Source organism: Lepidochelys olivacea, assembly GCF_965140295.1.
Source record: "Lepidochelys olivacea isolate rLepOli2 genome assembly, chromosome: 7".
NCBI classification, from domain to species: domain Eukaryota; kingdom Metazoa; phylum Chordata; order Testudines; family Cheloniidae; genus Lepidochelys; species Lepidochelys olivacea.
In genome coordinates, this window is record NC_140417.1 from 103,057,472 (window position 1) to 103,079,053 (window position 21,582).

The window sequence follows — 21,582 nt, forward strand, 5'->3', positions numbered from 1 at the left end:
TTAACTGTAAAATAGGTTGCACCAAAACGCTGGATTCTCAACTAACCCCAACTTTGGAGCAATATCAATATGAATCTAAACGTTGCCATTCAGCACTGTCTCTCAAGTCCCTCACTGTCTCATCATCACCCAGACCAGACAAGTATTTAAACAGAAAATCATACCCTAGAAATAATTCTGCAAACTGTATGATTTAATTAATCTTTTATCTCTAACTTCAAGATAGAGAATTGCAGAAGCAAACCAGATGCTCCACATTAGAATGATCAGATATTAATATGTCCAAACGTAGATCCATCTTTATTGAGCTATTAAATAGAAATGCACTTATTTTACTTAATTCCATGAAAATCACACAAGATAGCTCTTAATACCAGTAGGCCCCGTCTGCATTGAGAACCATGTTAATGTAACAGTCGAAGCAGAACTCCCATTGAATTGCTTTCCAACATGGTTTGGTTAGGCAGCATGGGAAGGGCCAAATAATGTTAAGAAAAAACTATTTGGGATTAGGTTTTTAGCTAACCTTGAGCACTTTATAAAAAAAACCCCACACCTTTTATCATGGTTTGGGACATTCTATAATGGCTGGATTATTAATATTTGTATTAGTCACCCCCAAGAGCCTCAGTCAGGGCTGAAGCACCATTATGTTAGCCATGATACAAACATATTGGCCCAGATTTTAGAGGTATTTAGACATTGCTCTGCTCTTTTGAAAATGGGACTTAGCCATTTAAGTCACTTAGGTCTTGCGTCACTTAGGTCTTGCAACACTAAGTGAAGCAGTGCCTAAATATCTTTAGAAATCTGGGCATGAGCTCTACCCAAACAACTAAAGAATCTAAGGAGACAAATTACATGAAAGGTGTGGGTTGTATGGGGGAAAGGTATGAGAAAGAAGGCAGTCAAATAAATACAATATCAACGTTTGCAATTTTTGTTTCTGTAAATAAAGTGCCAACTAACCCATTGGTTATTTTCTTCCTGACATCCCACCACATGTGAGTGAAAAGATTATGTGCAGAAGAGGGTAGTGATCTTATGAATCAGTTCTAGAAATTTTCTGTGCATAAAAGCCAGCATCAAAGAAAGTACAAAGATGTGTCTGCGAGAAGCTGACAAATGGACAGACAAGACTGGAATCATGACAGCAAAATGCAGAAGACAGGAGATCAGCAGGAACTATGCGTGAATTCAATATGATTAACACACACTGCTCCATTCTGAGCATAGACTAAGGCTAAATTCCCTGCATTTTAAGTGAAACCTGTAAACTTTACATAGCTTTTTATAACTATACAACTTAGTGACAAAGAGGTGTTCAAGACTTCAGTAACATTCCTAGCTTCCTATCTACCAGTGCTGTTTAAACTCAAAAAGCCTTATTAAAAATGACACCAACTGTCTAACTAATGTCTGACCTTGATACCTAGGGCTTTATTCAGGCCATTCCTATTAATACATATGGGAGTTCTCAGCTAAAGTCCTACACAGTTACATAAGCAGAGCACAATTCAAGCCAACAAAAGGAGGAAATTCAGAGTTCTAAGACCTTTAATTAATTTTAATACATTTTTTGTTATCCAAATCGCATATACCCCATCTTAATATAGCCACTAGCTCATTCATTTCAACCTCCTATTTTACATGGTCTTCTTCCATGTTCATAAAACCTGCAAGTTTCAGAGTAGCAGCCGTGTTAGTCTGTATTCGCAAAAAGAAAAGGAGTACTAGTGGCACCTTAGAGACTAACCGATTTATTTGAGCATAAGCTTTCGTGAGCTACAGCTCATTTCATCGGATGCATTTAGTCGAAAATACAGTGAGGAGATTTATATACACACAGAACATGAAAAAATGGGAGTTATCATACACACTGTAAGGAGAGTGATCACTTAAGATGAGCTATTACCAGCAGGAGAGCGGTGGGGAGGGGGGGAAGGAAACCTTTTGTAGTGATAATCAAAGTGGGCCATTTCCAGCAGTTAACAGGAACGTCCGAGTTTTGGAAAGGAAGATGATGTCTGTCTGTATCTGTACGGACGTTCCTGTTAACTGCTGGAAATGGTCCACCTTGATTATCACTACAAAAGGTCCCCCCCCCCCCCCCCGCTGGTAATAGCTCATCTTAAGTGATCACTCTCCTTACAGTGTGTATGAGAACACCCATTTTTTCATATTCTGTGTGTATATAAATCTCCTCACTGTATTTTCCACTGAATGCATCCGATGAAGTGAGCTGTAGCTCACGAAAGCTTATGCTCAAATAAATCGGTTAGTCTCTAAGGTGTCACTAGTACTCCTTTTCTTTTTATAAAACCTGCAAGCAATTCCTACTGTATGTCTACTCACCTCTGCACTTTATCTGCCAGTTTAACTCTGGCCTCTTCTTTTACTCTCCACACAATCCTTCCCAATCTTGGTTCAAGAACCTTCTCCTCTGCAAATCATGTGAGCTGGAACAAATCTTCGTGTATCTGTGTGTCCCATTAACTGCCCATCTTATTTCAAATTTGATATGACAATATTGTATTCCTCTTGTCTATACATGTGAGTCGTGCTCTCCCTTTGCTATTATTTACCTAAGAAGCATCTTGAGAAACAGCTTTTATCAAAGATGCTTCACAACAAAGATGTCCCGTAACATTTTACTGTATTGTAATACACTTTGGTACAACAGCTAAAAAGTATTTTCTCTACCGATTTTGTTTTTTTCCATTTAGCTAACATTGATTTTTTGTACTGTCTCTCCAGTGTGTTGCAGAAGCTAGTTTTGCTTACTTCTCTTTTTCTTGCAGTAGCATCACTAAGCACAAATATGCACAGGACTTACAATACTTTTTGTTAGTTAACAGCTACTGCAGAGCCAGCACAGGAAACAACTGAGGACAAAAACTGCTTACATACAAGTTCTTTCTTTCTTAAGTGAATATTGCTTTCCTTTTATTTTCTGGTGACCGGTAAAGTTTGGAGCGCAGACAGAGATATCTACAATCCTGAAGTCATTCATCAAATAATATTCTATTAAAGACATGTTAGATTCGGGACCTAAATTATCTGCCTGCATTATTTAGCACTACATCTACACATGCTTATCTCATGACCTTATGTCTGTTATTACAAATGGCTTTTGAACAGCATCATATCATACAATACATAATGATAATCATTATCCAAACAGAATGAGGTGATGATATTTGGATGCCTTAACTCTGGCACTGACCTCAGGACAGTCATCAATGCCTTTGTCACCTCCTACTTGCAGTGGGCTCTAATGAAGGTGACAAATTCAGCGAGTCTTGAATCTGACTTTGACAATTTGTCAAAGGCTACCCGTGAAGGACAGTTCGAAGCTTCAGTAGCATAAGCGGTGTAGTTCACAAAAGCTTATGCTCAAATAAATTTGTTAGTCTCTAAGGTGCTACTCATATTATAAAAATTCTGATTAACATGTTGCCATTAGAAACTCAAATGGCTCCATTTATGTTTGATGGGTCAAAAGAACCTCAAATTTGAGTGTCCAGTAACTGGAATGGTTTTTCATTTTTTTTATTTGACTACTAGTTAAAAAATTCAAATTGTAAGCTGTAAATGCTGAGTTATGTCAGTTCCTCTCCTGTAAGTTACATTGTTGTTTAGTATGAATTTAAAATTGTTCATAGTAGGCAGCAATACTCTCAGTATCGGGACGCATCATGAAAACATCAAACTACTACCACAAGACAATGCTTTTGTTTAGACACAGCAAAAGCTTATTGGTAAATATGAGTCCATACCAGGTGCTAAAGGCCTGTGGACTCCAGATCTGAGAAACCCTAGAAAGAGCGAGATATGGGGACTTTGTATTGAGGGTCTGTCAACAAGAACAGCTCATCTTATGTTTGATCTTAGCTGTTATTGTAGGTAGACAGTAAGATAACCAGATCTACATAGACAAAAACCAAAACCTGAATTTCACCTTGGAGTTGATGGGAAGCCCCTCCAATACACTGAGCACATGTGTAATGCATTAAGGCCAAAGTTTTCTATTAAACAAGCAGATCATCTCATGCTACTGAAGCTTCGAACTGTCCTTCACGGGTAGCCTTTGACAAATTGTCAAAGTCAGATTCAAGACTCACTGAATTTGTCACCTTCATTAGAGCCCACTGCAAGTAGGAGGTGACAAAGGCATTGATGACTGTCCTGAGGTCAGTGCCAGAGTTAAGGCATCCAAATATCATCACCTCATTCTGTTTGGATAATGATTATCATTATACCGTAGCTCATAATGATTATCATTATCATTACACCGTAGCTCACGAAAGCTTATGCTCAAATAAATTTGTTTCTAAGGTGCCACAAGTCCTCTTTTTCTTTTTGCGGATACAGACTAAGACAGCTGCTACTCTGAAACCTATAATATGAGTATTAGATATAACCTTGACAGACTGAATAGCTATATGGATTACACTGCAGACAATTCTGGTAAAATTTAACTGATAATTTCCATGCTATCAATAAGGTACAGTGCACAGTAGAAAAATACGCATAACTTTTATTATTTTTTCCATCCGTATCCTTAATCCCAGCAATGTTTGACAGTAATAACTACTCCATGAATAATATAAATTGACATGGAACTTCCTTTGACATTGTATTTGTTCCAGTGTCAAGTATATAGTTATTAATTTGGACGTCAGGGGGTCTATTCACCTCTTGATGCAAATGCCTAACTCCTAGTGTTAACATTGGTTACACAACCATTAAGGGAAAATAAACCCATACTATACAGAATTTGATGAAAATAAATAGGATTATATTTAATCTTGTGCATATAATGCAGTATATAGGATGTAATGAAGAAATACCATTAGAGACTGTGGCAGCATGCAGAATATCTCTTTTTCAGTCTTCCAGAAGATAAGTTTGACAACGTGTTTATCCAGTGGATTATTTTAAGGAATATTTGCAAACTTTTATTTTTCAATATACTGCTGTTTTTGCTCCAGCACTGTTCTATCAAAGTATACATATATCATGAATTTTTTGTGTGCATTCACCCCTAGAGCTAATCTTAACTATCTAAAAAAGCACAGTTTAATAAAAACAAGAGAAACACTTACAGTAACAACACTTGTTCTTTTTTGTATGTGATGCAATTGTACATGCTTTGCTACTCTGCCTATAAGAAGAGAAGGCAACCAGAAGCCACAGCCTCAGGCAGAAACCTTCACATTTTTCAGCCAGTGAAGAAGCAGTATGTTCACATGAGTTGTCATAAATTATCATAGTAACTATGGTGGTGCTAGGTCTAAACTCTGAACACATCAAATTTAGTGATTTTACTAGTAACTGTCACAACAGTGCTGAATCTACAGTAGTTTAGAACACATTCAAAACAATATACGCTGCAGCTATTGTCTACAGAAGGACAATAGCAACTTTAAAAACAAAGTATCACCTTAGGCTCACAGTGGCATTGCTCTGACTTCTTGCAGTAATACACATGCATCAAGAGAGGAGAGGTACATGGCTAGAGCAGTTTGCATTTACGTTGGTGAAAAGAGGGATCCATAAAAGATTAAGAAGAAGAAATAACTTTGATAAAAGATGAATAAGGAAGTCCAACACACTGAGCAAAGTAGAAGTCTAAAATCAAATGCATGAGGTCTCCAAAACAGATTTCTTAAAAAGTTTAATTTGGCAGTTACTGTCATTGTTAGCTCCATTATTCTAGGTGAGAACTATAATCAAGAGTTAAGTGAGCGGTGTACACAACTGACACCTTTTTAAACTCTGTGTAATATCAGCTGTGTTTTTTTACTTTTTAACCACAAAATCTAAACATCTAAAAGCACTTGATTATGATTGGAAATCAAACTCTAGTAGTGTGCGTGCATTTTAAAACTCAATGAAAAAGGCCTCTTACACAGGAAAAGGTTCCATAAATAATTGGCAAAGATAATTAGTATCAGCAAGGAAAATTGTCCAGAACAGTTTTGCTTGCATACCAGTAACCCTCAGTTCCATATTCAGGAGATGAGTCTCCTGATTTTTAAAGTTTTTCTGATACTAATTCAGACAGTTTACTAACAATTAAGTACCTATATCAGGACTGAAAAAAAAATCTAAATATGTTTACTGGAAGACCATAATGCATGAAATTGGTAGAAAAAGTTATATAGTATTTTGTAAGCACAAATTCAAGGCACTTTAGTAAGTGTAGTAGCCATGTGGTATTTAGAATGAAGAGAGATTTTGGCTGCCATGTTGGATTCGTTCATAGAAAGTAAATCCATGGGTTGCTTCAGAAGCTTTGTTTCAACTGAAGAAGCCTATTGTACACTCCCTGTTCTTACATGAAAACTCCTGGAGGAGGAGACAGGACACATGGATATTCATACATTTTGAAGTAAAACATGCTTTTCTCATTAAACCATGTGATATTACTTAGATTTATCAAACGCCGCACAGGAGATTTCTTGCGAAAGGTAAACCTATGGTATATTAGTCTAAAGGGATCACATACCACTGACTCCGTCTTTGCTTTCTTGTGGTGAAAGCAAATCTTGTGCATAGTGGTGAATTTCACCCTAGGGTATCAAATATAATCAGAATCCCTTGGTATGTGCATATAACGTTAGAGTTGTTATTCATGTTGTCTTTCTATGTTGTGTGAAACTATACCATCTGTGCAAAAAGAAAAGGAGTACTTGTGGCACCTTAGAGACTAACCAATTTATTTGAGCATGAGCTTTCGTGAGCTACAGCTCACTTCATCGGATGCATACCGTGGAAACTGCAGTAGACATTATATACACATAGAGACCATGAAACAATACCCCCTCCCACCCCACTGTCCTGCTGGTAATAGCTTATCTAAAGTGATCATCAAGTTGGGCCATTTCCAGCACAAATCCATCTGTGAATTTACATCTTAAGCTGTTATTGAAATACAAGATGAAGTTAAAATATCTTTCATTAAACATACTTTTTGTAATAAAGTTTTACTTTACATATATGTTTCTACAGAATATAATTCAATTTTAAATTAGAGTTTGGTGTCACTTTCAGACTACAAGATTGTTTTTTCTCTTCACTAACAAATCAATACTTTATAAAACTGCAGTAATGTAATGTATGTTGTAACATAGATGGTGACTTCCCTAATCTTTGGATCAAGGCCCTGATCCTGAAAAGACTTATACACATGTTTAACTTTACATATTGATTTTAATGGGACTCATCAGCATGCATCTATTTTTGCAGGACTGGGGCTCAAATCATATCGGATAGGAACCTTTGCTGGATTTGTAAATGCCAGTACTGAAAACTGGATGGTGAGAAATCTGGATTGTTATCTGGGGATGAAGAATAGTAGGGGGAGAGAAGTATCCAGTTTAATAAAACATGCCACAGAACACCTGAAACAATGTAAAAGTTAACAGCTACTGTGACTTTCCATAAAGACTCTCAGTACTTTTGACATCACATTTTGATAGAATACTTCCAGATTCAGACAGAAAGTGAAGCCTTTTAGTCATAATCAACCTTAAACAACAAAAACAAAGAAATCAAGGATTAGGGTTTAGCATCTAGAAAAATAAGCTCTCTGATCCCTTTAATATTTAACTTGGCAAATCATGTCATTCAATCAGTTAATCTCTTCAAATGTAGCTAGAGCACAAGATGCTATAATGCAGTATCTAACATGGACGTCTGCAAACTGAACTTCTGCAGTATTTATGCATATTGCTGAACTCCATCTCAGTAGTTTTTTTAAGTTTCTGGAAGAGGGATCAGTTCATTCTATGTGGTACAGTCACTTATTTTATATAATTGAATGTTTATTTCACCTTTTGTCTTGTATCTCAAAAAACTCTACAGAGTTAAGTAATGTTAGCAGAATTACAGAAAAATAACATAGGCAAGGGAGTTAAGTTGTATTTAGGGCTCTACCAAATTCATGGTCCATTTTGGTCAATTTCACAGTCATAGAATTTAAAAAATCGTGAATTTAATGATGTCAGCTATTTAAATCTGAAATTTCAGGGTGTTGTAATTGTAGGGGTCCTGACCCAAAAAGGAGTTGTTGTTGGGGGGGGGATCCCGCAAGGTTATTGTAGCGGGGTTGCAGTACTGCTGCCCTTACTTCCGCAATGCTGCTGGTGGCCGCGCTGCCTTCAGAGCTGGGTGGCCCGAGAGTAGTGGCTGCTGGCCGGGAGCCCAACACCGAAGGCAGAGCCACCACCAGCAGCAGCACAGACGTAAGGATGGCAGGAGATGGTATTGTCACCCTTATGTCTGTGCTGCTGCCTTCAGAGCTGGGCCGTCGGTCAGCAGCCGCCACTCTCTGGCCACCCACCTCTCAAGGCAGCAGCACAGAAGTAAGGTGGCATGGTATGGAATTGCCACCCTTCTGTGCTGCTGCTGGCAGGGCGCTGCCTTCAGAGCTGGGTGCCCAGCCAACAGCTGCCGCTCTGCGGCCACCCAGCTCTGAAGGCAGCACAGAAGTAAGGGTGGCAATACGGCAACTTTCCTAAAATAAACTTGCAACCCCCCACAATCCCCTTTTGGGTCAGGACACCCAGTCTGAGAAATAGTGGCCTCCCCTGTGAAATCTGTATAGTACAGAGCAAAAGCCCACAAAAGACCATATTTCATGGTCCGTGACGCATTTTTCATGGCCGTGAATTTGGTAGGGCCCTAGATATATTACAGTTTCCCATATTCAATTGGCCTGTCCAGGGGCACAGATTTAGGGGCACAATCTGGCAAGGCACCTGCTCCTGCTCCCACTTACATCAATGTGAGTTTTGACATTGACTTCTGTGGGAGCAGAGCAGGCCTGTGGGCCTCCCTCTCATAATAAGTAAGGAAAGTCTTCTGCAAAACTGCTCATTCAGGTTTTCAAGTACAGATGAACTGTTTACCCACAACTTTGCATTAGGTTTTAGTCTTCATAGTAGTGCCTGGCTAAGTAGAGCATATGTTTCCAGTCCCTTGGTGAAAACAGTACACACACACACAAAAGTACAGTTTAAATCCTTAATAATTTTACTGTGCATCAACTGTTTTGTTGAGCAGTCTGTCAGCAGATATGCATGTGCAATTCTCACTGAACACAACAGAAATTAAATAAGGCCAAGAATTTGCAGTTACCCTTTTTCGTTGCAATCACCCCGATCACAGATATCTAGAAAATTATTAGTTCAAGCTACTACTGGAAATAAAAGTCTCTCTAGCTGAATTACTCAGGCTAATGCAATTGGAAAAGGGAGACAGCCATTTTTGAAGTATCAATTTACTGGCTATTAAAGCCACACTTAAAATTAACTGCATCACAGAATATACTATATCATTTATCTTATCTCCATTTTGTAGAGTATTATCAGATTCCTGGGTACATCTGTATTAAGAACAGTATTAATTCTGTCGATTACCTCATTCCAAAATAACCTAACGTTCTGGCATTCCTAAAGCATATGGGACAAAGCAGTGGCTCAATTAATCTGAAAACTGAGCCAGGATTTTCAATCCAGAGGTGTACTAACAAAACCTCACGCCAATTCTGTTAAATCTATCAGTTGCTAGCATATTCTAATGCTAAATAGCAAAGTCACTGAAAAACTCAGCATTCATATACTTCAGTTTCTAGTACCTTTTCTAATAACTTTTCATTCTGAGACTTTCAGGGCTGAACGCTGAACACTGAGTTTTGTTAAAATTGTTTTTATCCTGGATGCCTGTGCCCTTCTTTAAGGCATAATCATTCAGTGTTTGCATATGCAAAATGCATATGCATATGAAAATGCAGCATATTCCATAGCTGATTAAATTTCATAGTTTAGTTTTTATCCAGTGGTGCAGCAGGTTACAGAATTGAAAGCACACAGACAAAGGATTTATTTCATAAGTGTATTCACTTGAATTTACTGTTAGGGTCACTGGTTTAACAGATTGCCATGGAAAACTGATTTCCCATAGTTTTGAACATCTCAATAACTGGCTACCCGACAGGTTTCAAAATGTAATCATAAATGGGGAATCATCATCAAGCAAGTGTGTTTCCAGTGGAATCCCAGAAGGATAAATTCTTGGCTTACACTATTTAACATTTTTAATCCATGACTGAAAGAAAACAAAATCATTACTGGTAAAGTTTGAAGATGACACAATGACTGGGGGAATGGTAACTAATAAGAGGACAGGTCAGTGATACAGAGCAATGTGGATCACTTGGTAAGCTGGATGCAAACAAACTATACATTTTCCATACAGTCAGATAAAAAGTCATATCTACGAATAAAACATCACTGGGAAGCAGTGACTCTGAGAAGCACACATGGATCATGGTAGATAACCAGTTGAACATGAGCTCCTAGTGAGACATTGGGACCAGACGGGCTAATACAGTATTTGGATGTATAAATGGGAATCTCAAGTAGGACTAGGGAGGTGATTATTTTTCTGTTTGGCACTAGTGTGACTAGTTCAGGAATACTGTGTTCAGTTTTGCGTTTCTCAATTCAAAAAGGATGTTGATAAATTGGTGCAAGTCAGAAGAGCCACTAGAATGATTAAAGGATTGGAAAACATCCCTTATAGCAATAGACTCAAGGATCTCAATCTATTTGGCTTAACTAAGAGAAAGTTAAGGCATGACTTGATAATAGTGTATAAGTATCTAGGTACAAAAATTTGATAATGGGCTCTTCAGTCAAGAAGACAAAGGGGATGACAAGATCCAATGGCTGGAAATTGAAGCTAGACAAATTCAAACTGGAAATATGGCATACATTTTAAAAAGTGAAGGTAAAACTATTCCGTTATGCTGGATTTTCCATCACTGGAAATTTTAAAATCAAGATTGGTTGTTTTTCTAAAAAGATATGCTCTAGTTCAAATAGGAATTAACTCAGGGAAGTTCTATGGCCTGTGTCAAACAGGTGGTCAGAGTGGATGATTACAATTGTCCCCCTTGGTTTTATAATCTATGAATAAGCAATAGGAGGATAAAAATGTAATTGATTATACTAGCCTACATTTTTGACCTACTTCAATGAAGTCTATTTCAGGTTTGTCTGTTCTCTCCAAGTTGGCTGGTCTCCATGTTGTATTTTACCCAGCTTTACATAACTTAACTACCAGCATTCTGAAAACCCATCTTTAGCTCAAATTTTTATTTTTGGTAGCTATGAAACAGATGGCATTCAGTATACAGAACCCATGTAACAGAAATAGGCACCAATCCAATACAACAGTTATAGATGAATATGAATTAAAATAAAACTGAAAATGGCAAGTATAGTATACTAACATTTTCTCGCATAACAAACATGGCTGACATTTTTTGATATTCTTTACTGCTACAAGACTGACAGTCATGTGTGCCTCATTAATAAACTATTTGCTCTGAGTCCCTACCTGGTTCTCAGTAGAATGCACAAGATGAAATGAATGGGAGTTTTTCCCATTGACATCAGTGAGGTGAGATTTCACCCGAATCCCAGTTAGACTCATAGACTTTAAGGCCAGAAGGGACCATCATGATCATCTAGTCTGACCTCCTGCATGTTGTTGGCCACAGAACCTCACCCACCCACTCCTGTAATAGACCTCTAACCTCTGGCTGAATTGCTGAAGTCCTCAAATCATGATTTAAAAACTTCAACTTACAGAGAATCCACCATTTACATTAGTTTAAATCTGCAAATGACCCAAGGTCCCCAAGGTCTCTGCCAATCTGACCCCTAGAAAAATTCCTTCCTGATCCCAAATATGGCGATCAGTTAGATCCTGAGCCCGAAAGACCCAGCAGCCAGAGACGTGGGAAAATATTCTCTGTAATAACTCAGAGCCCTAATTCTCCTAACTTACCCCTTTCCTACGGTTTGGCTTTATTGATCACTCACTGCATGAAACTCACCTATGTTTCTTCTCTAGGCTTGGCTGCCCCTAGTGTTTTCTTCCAGGAGTTCCTCTACCCTAGATCCCTGTTAGCACTGCATAGAGGGCTACTGCTATCTTTTTATATTTAGTGTTGAGTTAAGAAGTGCACCTTTCACAGTGAATCAGCAGAAATTCAGCAGCTTTATGCAGCATACTAGTATCTTTCAAAGTGATGTGTCAACAGATGAGCCTCTTATTATTTTAATTGTATTACAAGGCCTCATTATTTTAATATTGAGCCTGAAAAACTAATACATGGGCAGAAAAATCTTTTGTGACCATTTTAATGTTTTGATTCTGCTTCTGTGTCTCTCCCCCACACTCAGTTTGAACATTTTCCTTGCAGGCTCATGCAGAAAATATTTCCCTTTTTACAGTAACTCTACTTCACCCACAGCCACCTGGAGGCAATGGTAATAAATATAGATTAGACTAGACATAATATGCTTTGGCGTCTAGAAAGTCTTATTTCAGGTGTTCGCTAATGATTGATTAGATCTACAGAACTTAGGGACACAGTTCACTACAATTAATGGCAGGTGTGCACGAGATTTTCAGAAGCAGCCAAATGGTTAAGAAGCACAAGTTATTGAATTTCAATGGGATTTGTGCTCCTAAACCACTTTGCTGTTTTTGAAAATTCCATCCTAAATCTAAATATCCTCAGTGGCTCTGAAAAAAATCAACCTTAGTAGGATATTCAAATCCAACTAATGTTCCAGTATTGCATCGAGCTCATTGAACTGTTAAATTTTGCTGCCTCTTGGTGTCAAGCTTTATCCCCACAGGGAGAGAAAGAGAGAGAGAGATGATAGGATTTAGGGAACATCTAACCAACAAAAGGTGGTGCTAGCCCATTCTGAAGTCCATGCCGCTACATCTTCACTGATATTATTACAGGGGCTAGCTAGATTAAAGCTACTGGAGGCATGCCCACCAGAGCTGCAATCATACCTTCATATGCTCTGGAGACGACATATCTTAGAGAGGAGAAAGAAGAATCTGTATTCTGCCCTGTTCATAGGCAGCTCACAAAAATGGCTTCAAAGTGGTAAGGGGTGAACAGCAGTGATCCAACAACTAACACAAGCAAAAAACAAACAAACAAGGGTTTAAAAAGGAATATGCCCCGAAAATAGATATTTCTGCATGTTCAATACGTTACCTGAATTCCAGCAGTTAACAGTTGAGGAAATACTAAATATTACAGATGACAAAGACAATTTCAAGTTAAGGCTGAAATTGTCAATGTCACATTTCCTTCTGTTGGCTTGGCAATGCAAGAGTATTAAATCAGTGTTAAGTGGTGTATTGTATAATACCTCTTTGCAAGTGTGATGGACCCATGTCTCCGAAAGAACTCATGAAGATATCATCCATTATGATAAGTGGAAATGTGTGTTGTGGGCATTCGGGTACATTTAAGAAGTGTGACATAACTTGGCATTCCTGGGTAGTAAGGGTTTGCATTGAAGGATATCATACTTAAACACTGTTTTTTTCTTTATGAAATCTAAATATAAGATACTACTATTCTTTGATTACTGTACGAACCTAATATAAAGTTTTAGCTGGATTTTCTTTACATTTTATCCTAATTATATATGTTTATATTTCAAAGGCTTTCATAATGCTGAATTAGTACCATCGTAATCATGTAATGACAACATTTCTGGTGGTTTGAGAAGGTGGATGGGAATACGGACTCCTGGGTGCTATTCCAGCCTGCCATAAGGACTCTTGGATTCACTTCTTAACTTTATCATTGGCTTGCTTTGTGACCTTGGGGACATCACTACCTGCGTGCCTCCGTTTCCCCATCTATACAATGGGAATAATAATATTATCTTCCTCGGAGTGTAAGGAGGCTTTAATGATGTTTGTAAAGCATGTTGAGATTACAGATAAAAGACACTATAAGTAGAAATCTTTCCATGGCAACAGACTGAAATGAAGGATTATGACTTCATTGCAGGATCTAGCAAAAAAGATTGCGAGGGATAGAAATCTCATTCAAGTATAAATGCTTAAAAATGGCAGGGAATACAATGAAAAAGGATTAGCCATGTAAACAGCTTTTTACATAAAATACTATTTTCCCCATGTTTGCCTCAGCATGCAAGTCTTGCTGCAATACCTAGACTTTTTTTTAATACTTTTTATGAAGCCTAAAAAACTTCAGCTCATTTATCATAACAGAGTCCTACTGAATGCGGGGGTGACGGATGGGAGGGACACACCATCAATGAAAGACACTAACTGTTTGCTGGTGTAAATATACACAAATTCACTGACTTCAATTGACTCTGTGAATTTATGCCAACAGAGAATTTGGCCCAAATATATTTTGTTACTTCAGCAATCATGTAAATTTTTTGCACGCACATAAAACTGCCGTGAAGCAGCATAATAAATCCAGGTATTCCCCAATGGCATTCCTAGTGTGAAATAATCAGCCCCTTGTATCTTAGCTAGACTTAATAATTGAGCATAGGATGAAAACTGAATGCTCAAAAAACAGAGCTCCATATTTTACTATTTCTTTAAGACAGAATTTTTCGGTTTTAACTGTCGGATACTGTAAACAATAACAGGCTTACTGAACAAAAAAGTTACTAAAGAAAAGATTTTTTTTTAAATGGTGATAACTGGTTTTCTGTCTTTAAGACTAAAAAAGTTCAGATGAATCCATTAACATAGAAGTAATAACAAGAATGCCCTTCACCATAATCATTGTACTTGCTTGAAAAAAAACTATCAATATGTTTTAAAAATCTGGATGTCTTCTCAAGCAGAGCAACATGTTCCAAATATTTAATCTGCCCATATGATCTAACATACAAACAAAACCTATTAAGCTCTATACCCACTGCACAATTACTAATCCTTTCAAATGTTCTGATCTTAGATACATAAATACACTTCTACCCTTGAACTACAAAAGCTGGATTTTATAGCCAGGGATCTAAAGACAATTGTTCTTTAAGTCTAATCAGAAATTAATTATGCAATGTTCAAAAAATTAGTAGAGCCAAAACTGAACTCAATTATAATAATGGGAGGACTACATAGTATTCTTAGAACTTTAAAATTTCAGGTCTTTTGCAAGAAAGAAGTGTCTTTCACAGAAACCTAGCGCTGTTCATTGACAGTCACCCTGCCCGTAAGTGTTTTCAACTTTTGGATTGTGTGAAATGCTGATGAAAATAAAACATTTATTATAGAGAAATACATAATTATCCTAAAAGCAGTAAGGTATAGAACAAAGGAAGTAAAACTTCGCAAGCGACCATGAGGATCTAGTTTTCCCCACACATACTGTTTTTCACAAACATAAAAGGGGACAACTTAAAAATACAGGATATTTTCTAGAAGTTTATAATATTTGAATTAAGGAAACATTTCTGTTTTAATAAAAGACTTCTTAAACTGTTTTTAAATACAGGCATCATGGTGAGTAAGGAACCCAGCAAATGCTTACTCACAACCTCTGAAAGTGAAGTTGAGCCAGCCGCTTCACTTGCTTTGGAGATTAAATATGCATTGGATCCCAACCGACAGATTAAGAAAAGAAACAAAGCCCTTCAGGTGAGATTTAAAGATATCTGCGAGGCCCAGAATGAACAAAGGGACAAACAACTATCTTCAGTACAGCATGCAGACACAAGAGAAACAAAGCCCATCTCTTATAAAGCAGCTTATCGTAAATATATGACAGTGCCTGCACGAAGGTCAATACCTAATGTTACTAAGAGCACAGGAGTTCAGACCTCACCAGATCTTAAAAAGTGTTACCAGACATTCCCTTTGGACCGCAAAAAAGGGAATATTATTAAAAGCGTCTCAGCTGTTGACACCTTTAAGAGTCAAAACAATGGATTTTTAATAGATATTAAGGATGAAGATAGTAAAAACTCAGGGGAGGCTGCTCATTGTAGCAAGGTCAGTGACCTAAAGACAGCAGAGTTTATTTCCCATATTAATGAACGCATGAATGCGGTAGATCAGCCTTCTAGTGACAACTGTTCAGAGGCATGTAAAAGCACTGATTTGCACAGCTGTACTAAAGAACCTCCTTCTCTTCAAAACTCAGCAGACTCTACTTCACAAGAGCCTGATTACCAGCTGCATGATAATGCAAAACATGATACAGTGCCACCGGATAATGAAGAATCTAATCAATCAGCACATGGGAAAGTGTTTAAGACGGAAGTAGGTACAATTTATTTACCTGCATCCAGTTCACATGCCACACAGCCTGACCCGCAAAACTCTGCAGCAGAGACTGAATGGTCACTATGCCCAGCAACAGATGAGGAAAGAAAGAGAACTGTGCATCTTAATGGTCTGCAATCCCAGTCAGTAAACGCTCAGGCCTGCTCAACACAGGCACAGTGCCAATCAGCCGAATGTAACGAACAGACCCTTCAGATAAATGTTTCACCTATGGAAGAAGACCAGCCTTGTCAGACAGCAGTTGCTGTGAGTGAAGAATGCCAACAAATTGTGCCTCACACAGACGTGGTAGACTTGAAAGCACAGCTTCAGATGATGGAGAATTTGATCAGCTCAAGCCAGGAAACCATAAAAGTGCTCTTGGGTGTCATTCAGGAGTTAGAAAAAGGAGAAGCTCATAGAGAAGGGTAAGTATAAACCAAACTGTTTTTAAAAGCTTTCTTAATATGTACTGTCATTTAAATTTGCTAATTTAATCTACACAAGAAGCATAAATCTTAAGTGAATTCCAGTACTGAACTAGTGTCATATCTTTCATACGTACTAAATGTTTTTGCTTTAGAAATATGTCCTAGGTTAACTACATAGACGCCTTTAAAAATGGGTCTTATTTATTTATATTCCTTAAGTTGAATATTTAGTTGATTCATCTTTCTCGCTATATGTATTTTTGTGAAGGAATTGAATCTATTAGTCTGAGGATTAGTGCCTGAAATGACAATGAAGCTATTTCACTTTTTCTAATATGCACATAACAAACTACCTTTCAGAATATGCATTATTCAGTATGCTTTTTATATCAACAATTTGTATGAACAATAATTCTCTGTATGGCACTAAAAATTAGAAGAAAAGCCTCATTCTGTAATAGATTTATCTTTTAAGATTAAGGGATATTAATACAACTCTGAACAATCTCATTAACTGCATGAGAATCTTGATTGTTTTATTCTTTAAACTTCAGAGTTTTTAACCTTATTTGTATTACTTCAGATATTTAATATAAAGGAAAAATTTGAATAGCAAGTCTTCTACACAATGCTGATACTGTCCAAAATATGCAAAATCTTTCATCACAGCCAAAGGAAAAATTATTTTGTAATTATTTCTTTTCTTCCATAAGCTTACACATTTTCTACAAGTAGTATTACTTTTGCATGAGTGCAAGTGATAGTTATTTAACCAGATACAGATAAATTAGTCTGTATCTGATAATTGCAACCCTTGGGTGCTTTTGGTGTCCCATGTACATTATCTTCATTTAATACTATAAGGATTCATTGTCGTCATTTGTTAGTTTTTACTCAATGGCTGCATTTCAGAAGAAACCCTTTTCTAACAGTTACTCACACATTTTTAAACCCTTCTATACTATACAAGGTTTTAAATTTAACAACACACACACACACTCAGTTTTTCCCTCTCAAAGAAACATTAGACCTTTTCATCGTGTTTGGAGTAGATTGTATTAGTCACCAAAACAGTAGACTGAAGACTTACACTTTAATTTGTTGATTATTAAGGCACTAGAGAATGTTTTGTCAATCCTTAAATCTCTAAATATAATGCTTATAAATAATTTAAATGTCAACCAGTTTTCTGAACACATAACCTTTGTTTTAATTTGCTTACAGATGGTTATAGTATGTTCAGGATAGACTGATAGTATTTGGCCTTTCAGACTAAGGATCTACTCTCTCAAGCAATAACCAAAATAATGAACTCAAAGACACTCTTTAAATAAAAAGGGCAACTCACCACCACCATCAATTCTGCCCCGTATTTCTCCTCACATAGATGGGTCCGTTCAATGCACCCAGTCCTATAGCACTGATGAATCACTTTCCCAAAACCACAACTCCTACCTTAATCAGTGAATGATCCTCTATAAAGTTTTTCAACATGACAAAGCCCTTGTCCTGTATTTCCCCTAATTTATAACAGTAAACGTCTACCTTCAAAATAATACCCAAACCTAACGATATTAGCACTGAAAGACACAAGATGGATGAGGTAATATATTTTGTTCAACCAACTTCTCTTGGTAAAAGAGACAAGCTTTCGAGATACACAGAGCTCTGTGTAGCTCAAAAGCTTGTCTCTTTCAACAACTGAAGTTGGTCCAATACAATGTATTATCTCACCCACCTTGTTTCTCTTGTATCCTAGAACAAATACATCTACAACATCCCCATATCTTGCAAACTGATCAGAAAGCAAGCCCTTTTCTCACTCTGATCACCAAGATAAGAGGTATTAGAACTCCATTTTGTACTGGGATTATTTCCTGCCCTCCCCCACTACTTTCAACACCCCTCATCTGTGCTCAGATTGTTTAAAATAGGTGAACTGCAACAAGTTCAAACAATATGCACTTGCAGGCAAGGAAAAATGTAATATTTCTGGACGAGTCAACTATTCAACACTGACTATTGTTGACGTGCCATTAGCATTTACATTCTAAACCCCCTTGGTATATACTTGTATGCTGGCCATTACATATGGATATAAGATAGCACACAGCTTGTCAGTCTGAATTCAATCTTTTTTGTTGATCAATAGTTAATATTTTTGTATTAATCTGAATTTACAAAATGGCCTCAATTTTTAAAGATCGGGATACTTAATCCAACATGTGGACTGTTCTCTAATGATGTTTGTCATTGTTTATAATAGTTGAAGAGTTTAATTTTGAAAAAGACCTATTGTGTTTATATTGCTTACTACAGACATGCTATTATAATGATATATCAAGGAGTCATAAGACAGATCCCTTACAATATGAAAAATAATTGGATACAGATCAGAGAATGTAAAATCTTTATTGTAACATGTAGTGTAATCTTTATTAGGATGGCAAGATGGAGTGTAGGGCTGCTCTAACTTACACCAGCTGGCAATAGTCCTTGTGCACCAGGCACACTCTTGACATATCCCTGTGACGGTTTCTCAGGGTACCCAGGACTGTGAGTCACCTTGTTACCCCACTGCCTCAGCAAGAGAGAGACTTGCTTGTGCTTACCTGGATGTCAACTCTGGATGTAGATAGCAAGTGTGAAAAATTGGGACAGGATTGGGGGTAATAGGTACCTATGTAAGACAAATCCCCAAATATTGGGACTGTCCCTATAAAATCAGTACATCTGGTCACTCTAGTCAGCAACCTGACACCACTCGTCTGTTAGCCACCCAACCAATCTCGTCAGGGCTCCGCCAGCGCTTACGCTGCCTCGCAGGTAAACATAAGTATACGCTAACCCCAGAGCCTCTCTGAAAGTATCCCCTGTAGTATTCAGTTGCTATCACTGGACACTCTCAGAAGTTACCAGGTTCGCTGTCCCCAAAGGAACATACACACAGCCTGACTAAAACATCTCAGGATCAGCTCCTTTATAACATCACAGCCCTGAGATATAGTTATCATGAAAAGAATCATAAGTTTAGTACTAGAGATAAGTATTTAAGAGAAACTGAGTAAGGATAATGGAAACATCAATGGTCACATATAAAACAAGTTGAACACGCTTCCTAAGAGTCTAAACTTAACTTTAACAGACTCTCACCTAAAGCAATCTCCCAGCATCCACTTTTCATGAGTGTAAAAAGTGCTGTCCATTTTGCTGCTCCCTCTTATATTCCCAAAGTTCATTGTTTTGCCTCCAGAGTCGGAATAACCCCCCGGTGATTTAGGGCAGGTCTATGCTATGGAGGAAAGTCAATCTAAGCTACACAATTTGAATTACATTAGTAGCATAACTCAAGTCGACACAGCTTAGATTTACTTACCGTGAGCTCCACACTACGCTATGTTGATGGGAGATGCTCTCCCATCGACTCCCCTTACTCTTCTCATTCCAATGGAATAACGGAGTTGACAGTAGAGCGATCTGCGGTCGATTTAGCGGGTCTTCACTAGACCCGCTAAAATCAACCCCCAGTGGCTCGATCACCACAGCACGATCCACCGGTAAGTGGAGACAAGCCCTTAGTCTCCAATGTTCTCCCAACCCCATATACTCCGTATGCAGATGTAGCTTTCATTGTGTTGACTTACAATGCTTAATTTACATAGCCAATACTGAGACAACTTCCTTTGTCTGACTCAGAGCCTGTTTGTCAACCCTGCCTTGATTTAGATATCTATTTAGTACATATACACAACTTCTTAAATAACATCTGTACATACATCACACAACAATTAGGAAGATCAGTATGGTCCTGGATTCATTTAAAATCCCACATGACATTCCTTATAGATAAATACTATGTCAGCAATGTGTTGGGTGTCATGAGTTTATAAGGCCAGTTGGGGCTACTGTTATAGAACAGTGAACCCTCTGCCAATTAGCACTAAGTGGTTCTTAGAGTCATAATCTCTACCTACTTAGAAATGGGGAGTGTTGTGCAGGAGCTGGATACACCATCTCTATGCCAGCCTAGTTTACCCCATTGCCAAGGGAATTCTCAGAATGCCAGATCTATCTGCTTGCCAGACTGCTTGCATCAACTGAGCAACACAAAGAGATCAAAACACAAAAAAGAACCTGACCCTATGCATAGAGTAAATCCATGCTTCATTGATTAGATTCCATAAGACTAGCTAGAAGAGCATTCTGATCCCTTAGAAAATGTCTACCTCATGAAGACCAATTGTATCTTAATCATACTTTTCCCCAAAATACACAACTCATGAATAAATAAACCTTGCATTGTTCTAGGAATTTTCTTCCATAACTTGTTCATTTCTGCAACTTTTTTTTCTACAGTGACCAGAAATGCACAAAGTTGTTCAGACAGTCCATCAGTCCTTTTTTACAATGCTAGAATACTCACTTTTATTCAATATCTTGTTCTGAACTGACTCTGTCCTTGGTCACATGGTTTTATGAAAACAAAAAATATTCCTCTAGTTCCATGCCTATCATAGCAGGCTCAACCATCTCTTCTGCCAAAATATCAACGATACTCAGCATTTCTACCACTTCATACTTTTTCACTTCTTGAATAATGTACATATACTTCTGAAGTAAATATAGCTTACAAAAATAATTTATCATTAGAAGATAAGCACAAACAGCTTAATATTTGGTAGAATAAAAAGTTTTAACATTTAATCAGACTTTCCTCCATTCAAGAAAGTCAGGGGGTCTTAAGTACTGTGGTAGTGCCGTGGAATTAGTGCTCAGTGCAGTAATTTTCACTAATATTTTATAGGTCTTGAACTGCTATTATGTACCACTCATCGCTAAATATATCTGTGCCAGCAACAGCTATTTCAACATCTCCAGTGCTAGTGGCATCACGCTCTGGGTGACATGCATCCCCGTTTACTTTTTAAGACTGTCATTTCTACATTCTCTCTACTCATATTTGTTCATACACTAATAACACGCAGTAATACTCGACTAC

At 37.6% G+C, this 21,582-nt stretch overlaps 2 protein-coding genes across 5 annotated transcripts in view; one reads left to right on the forward strand and one right to left on the reverse strand.

The window, feature by feature from the left end:
* Nucleotides 1-21,582, reverse strand: part of DOCK1 (dedicator of cytokinesis 1) — a 552,328-nt gene that overhangs the window by 309,080 nt on the left and 221,666 nt on the right. The gene's annotated exons all lie outside the window — the stretch shown is intronic.
* INSYN2A (inhibitory synaptic factor 2A) overlaps nt 1-21,582 on the forward strand; it is an 81,451-nt gene that overhangs the window by 6,771 nt on the left and 53,098 nt on the right. For all 3 annotated transcript variants that reach the window (XM_084632951.1, XM_084632950.1, XM_084632952.1), the window contains exon 2: nt 15,383-16,580. In XM_084632951.1, the coding sequence (XP_084489077.1) occupies nt 15,388-16,580 (1,193 nt within the window). In that variant the 5' untranslated portion in view covers nt 15,383-15,387. The remainder of the gene's footprint in view (nt 1-15,382; nt 16,581-21,582) is intronic.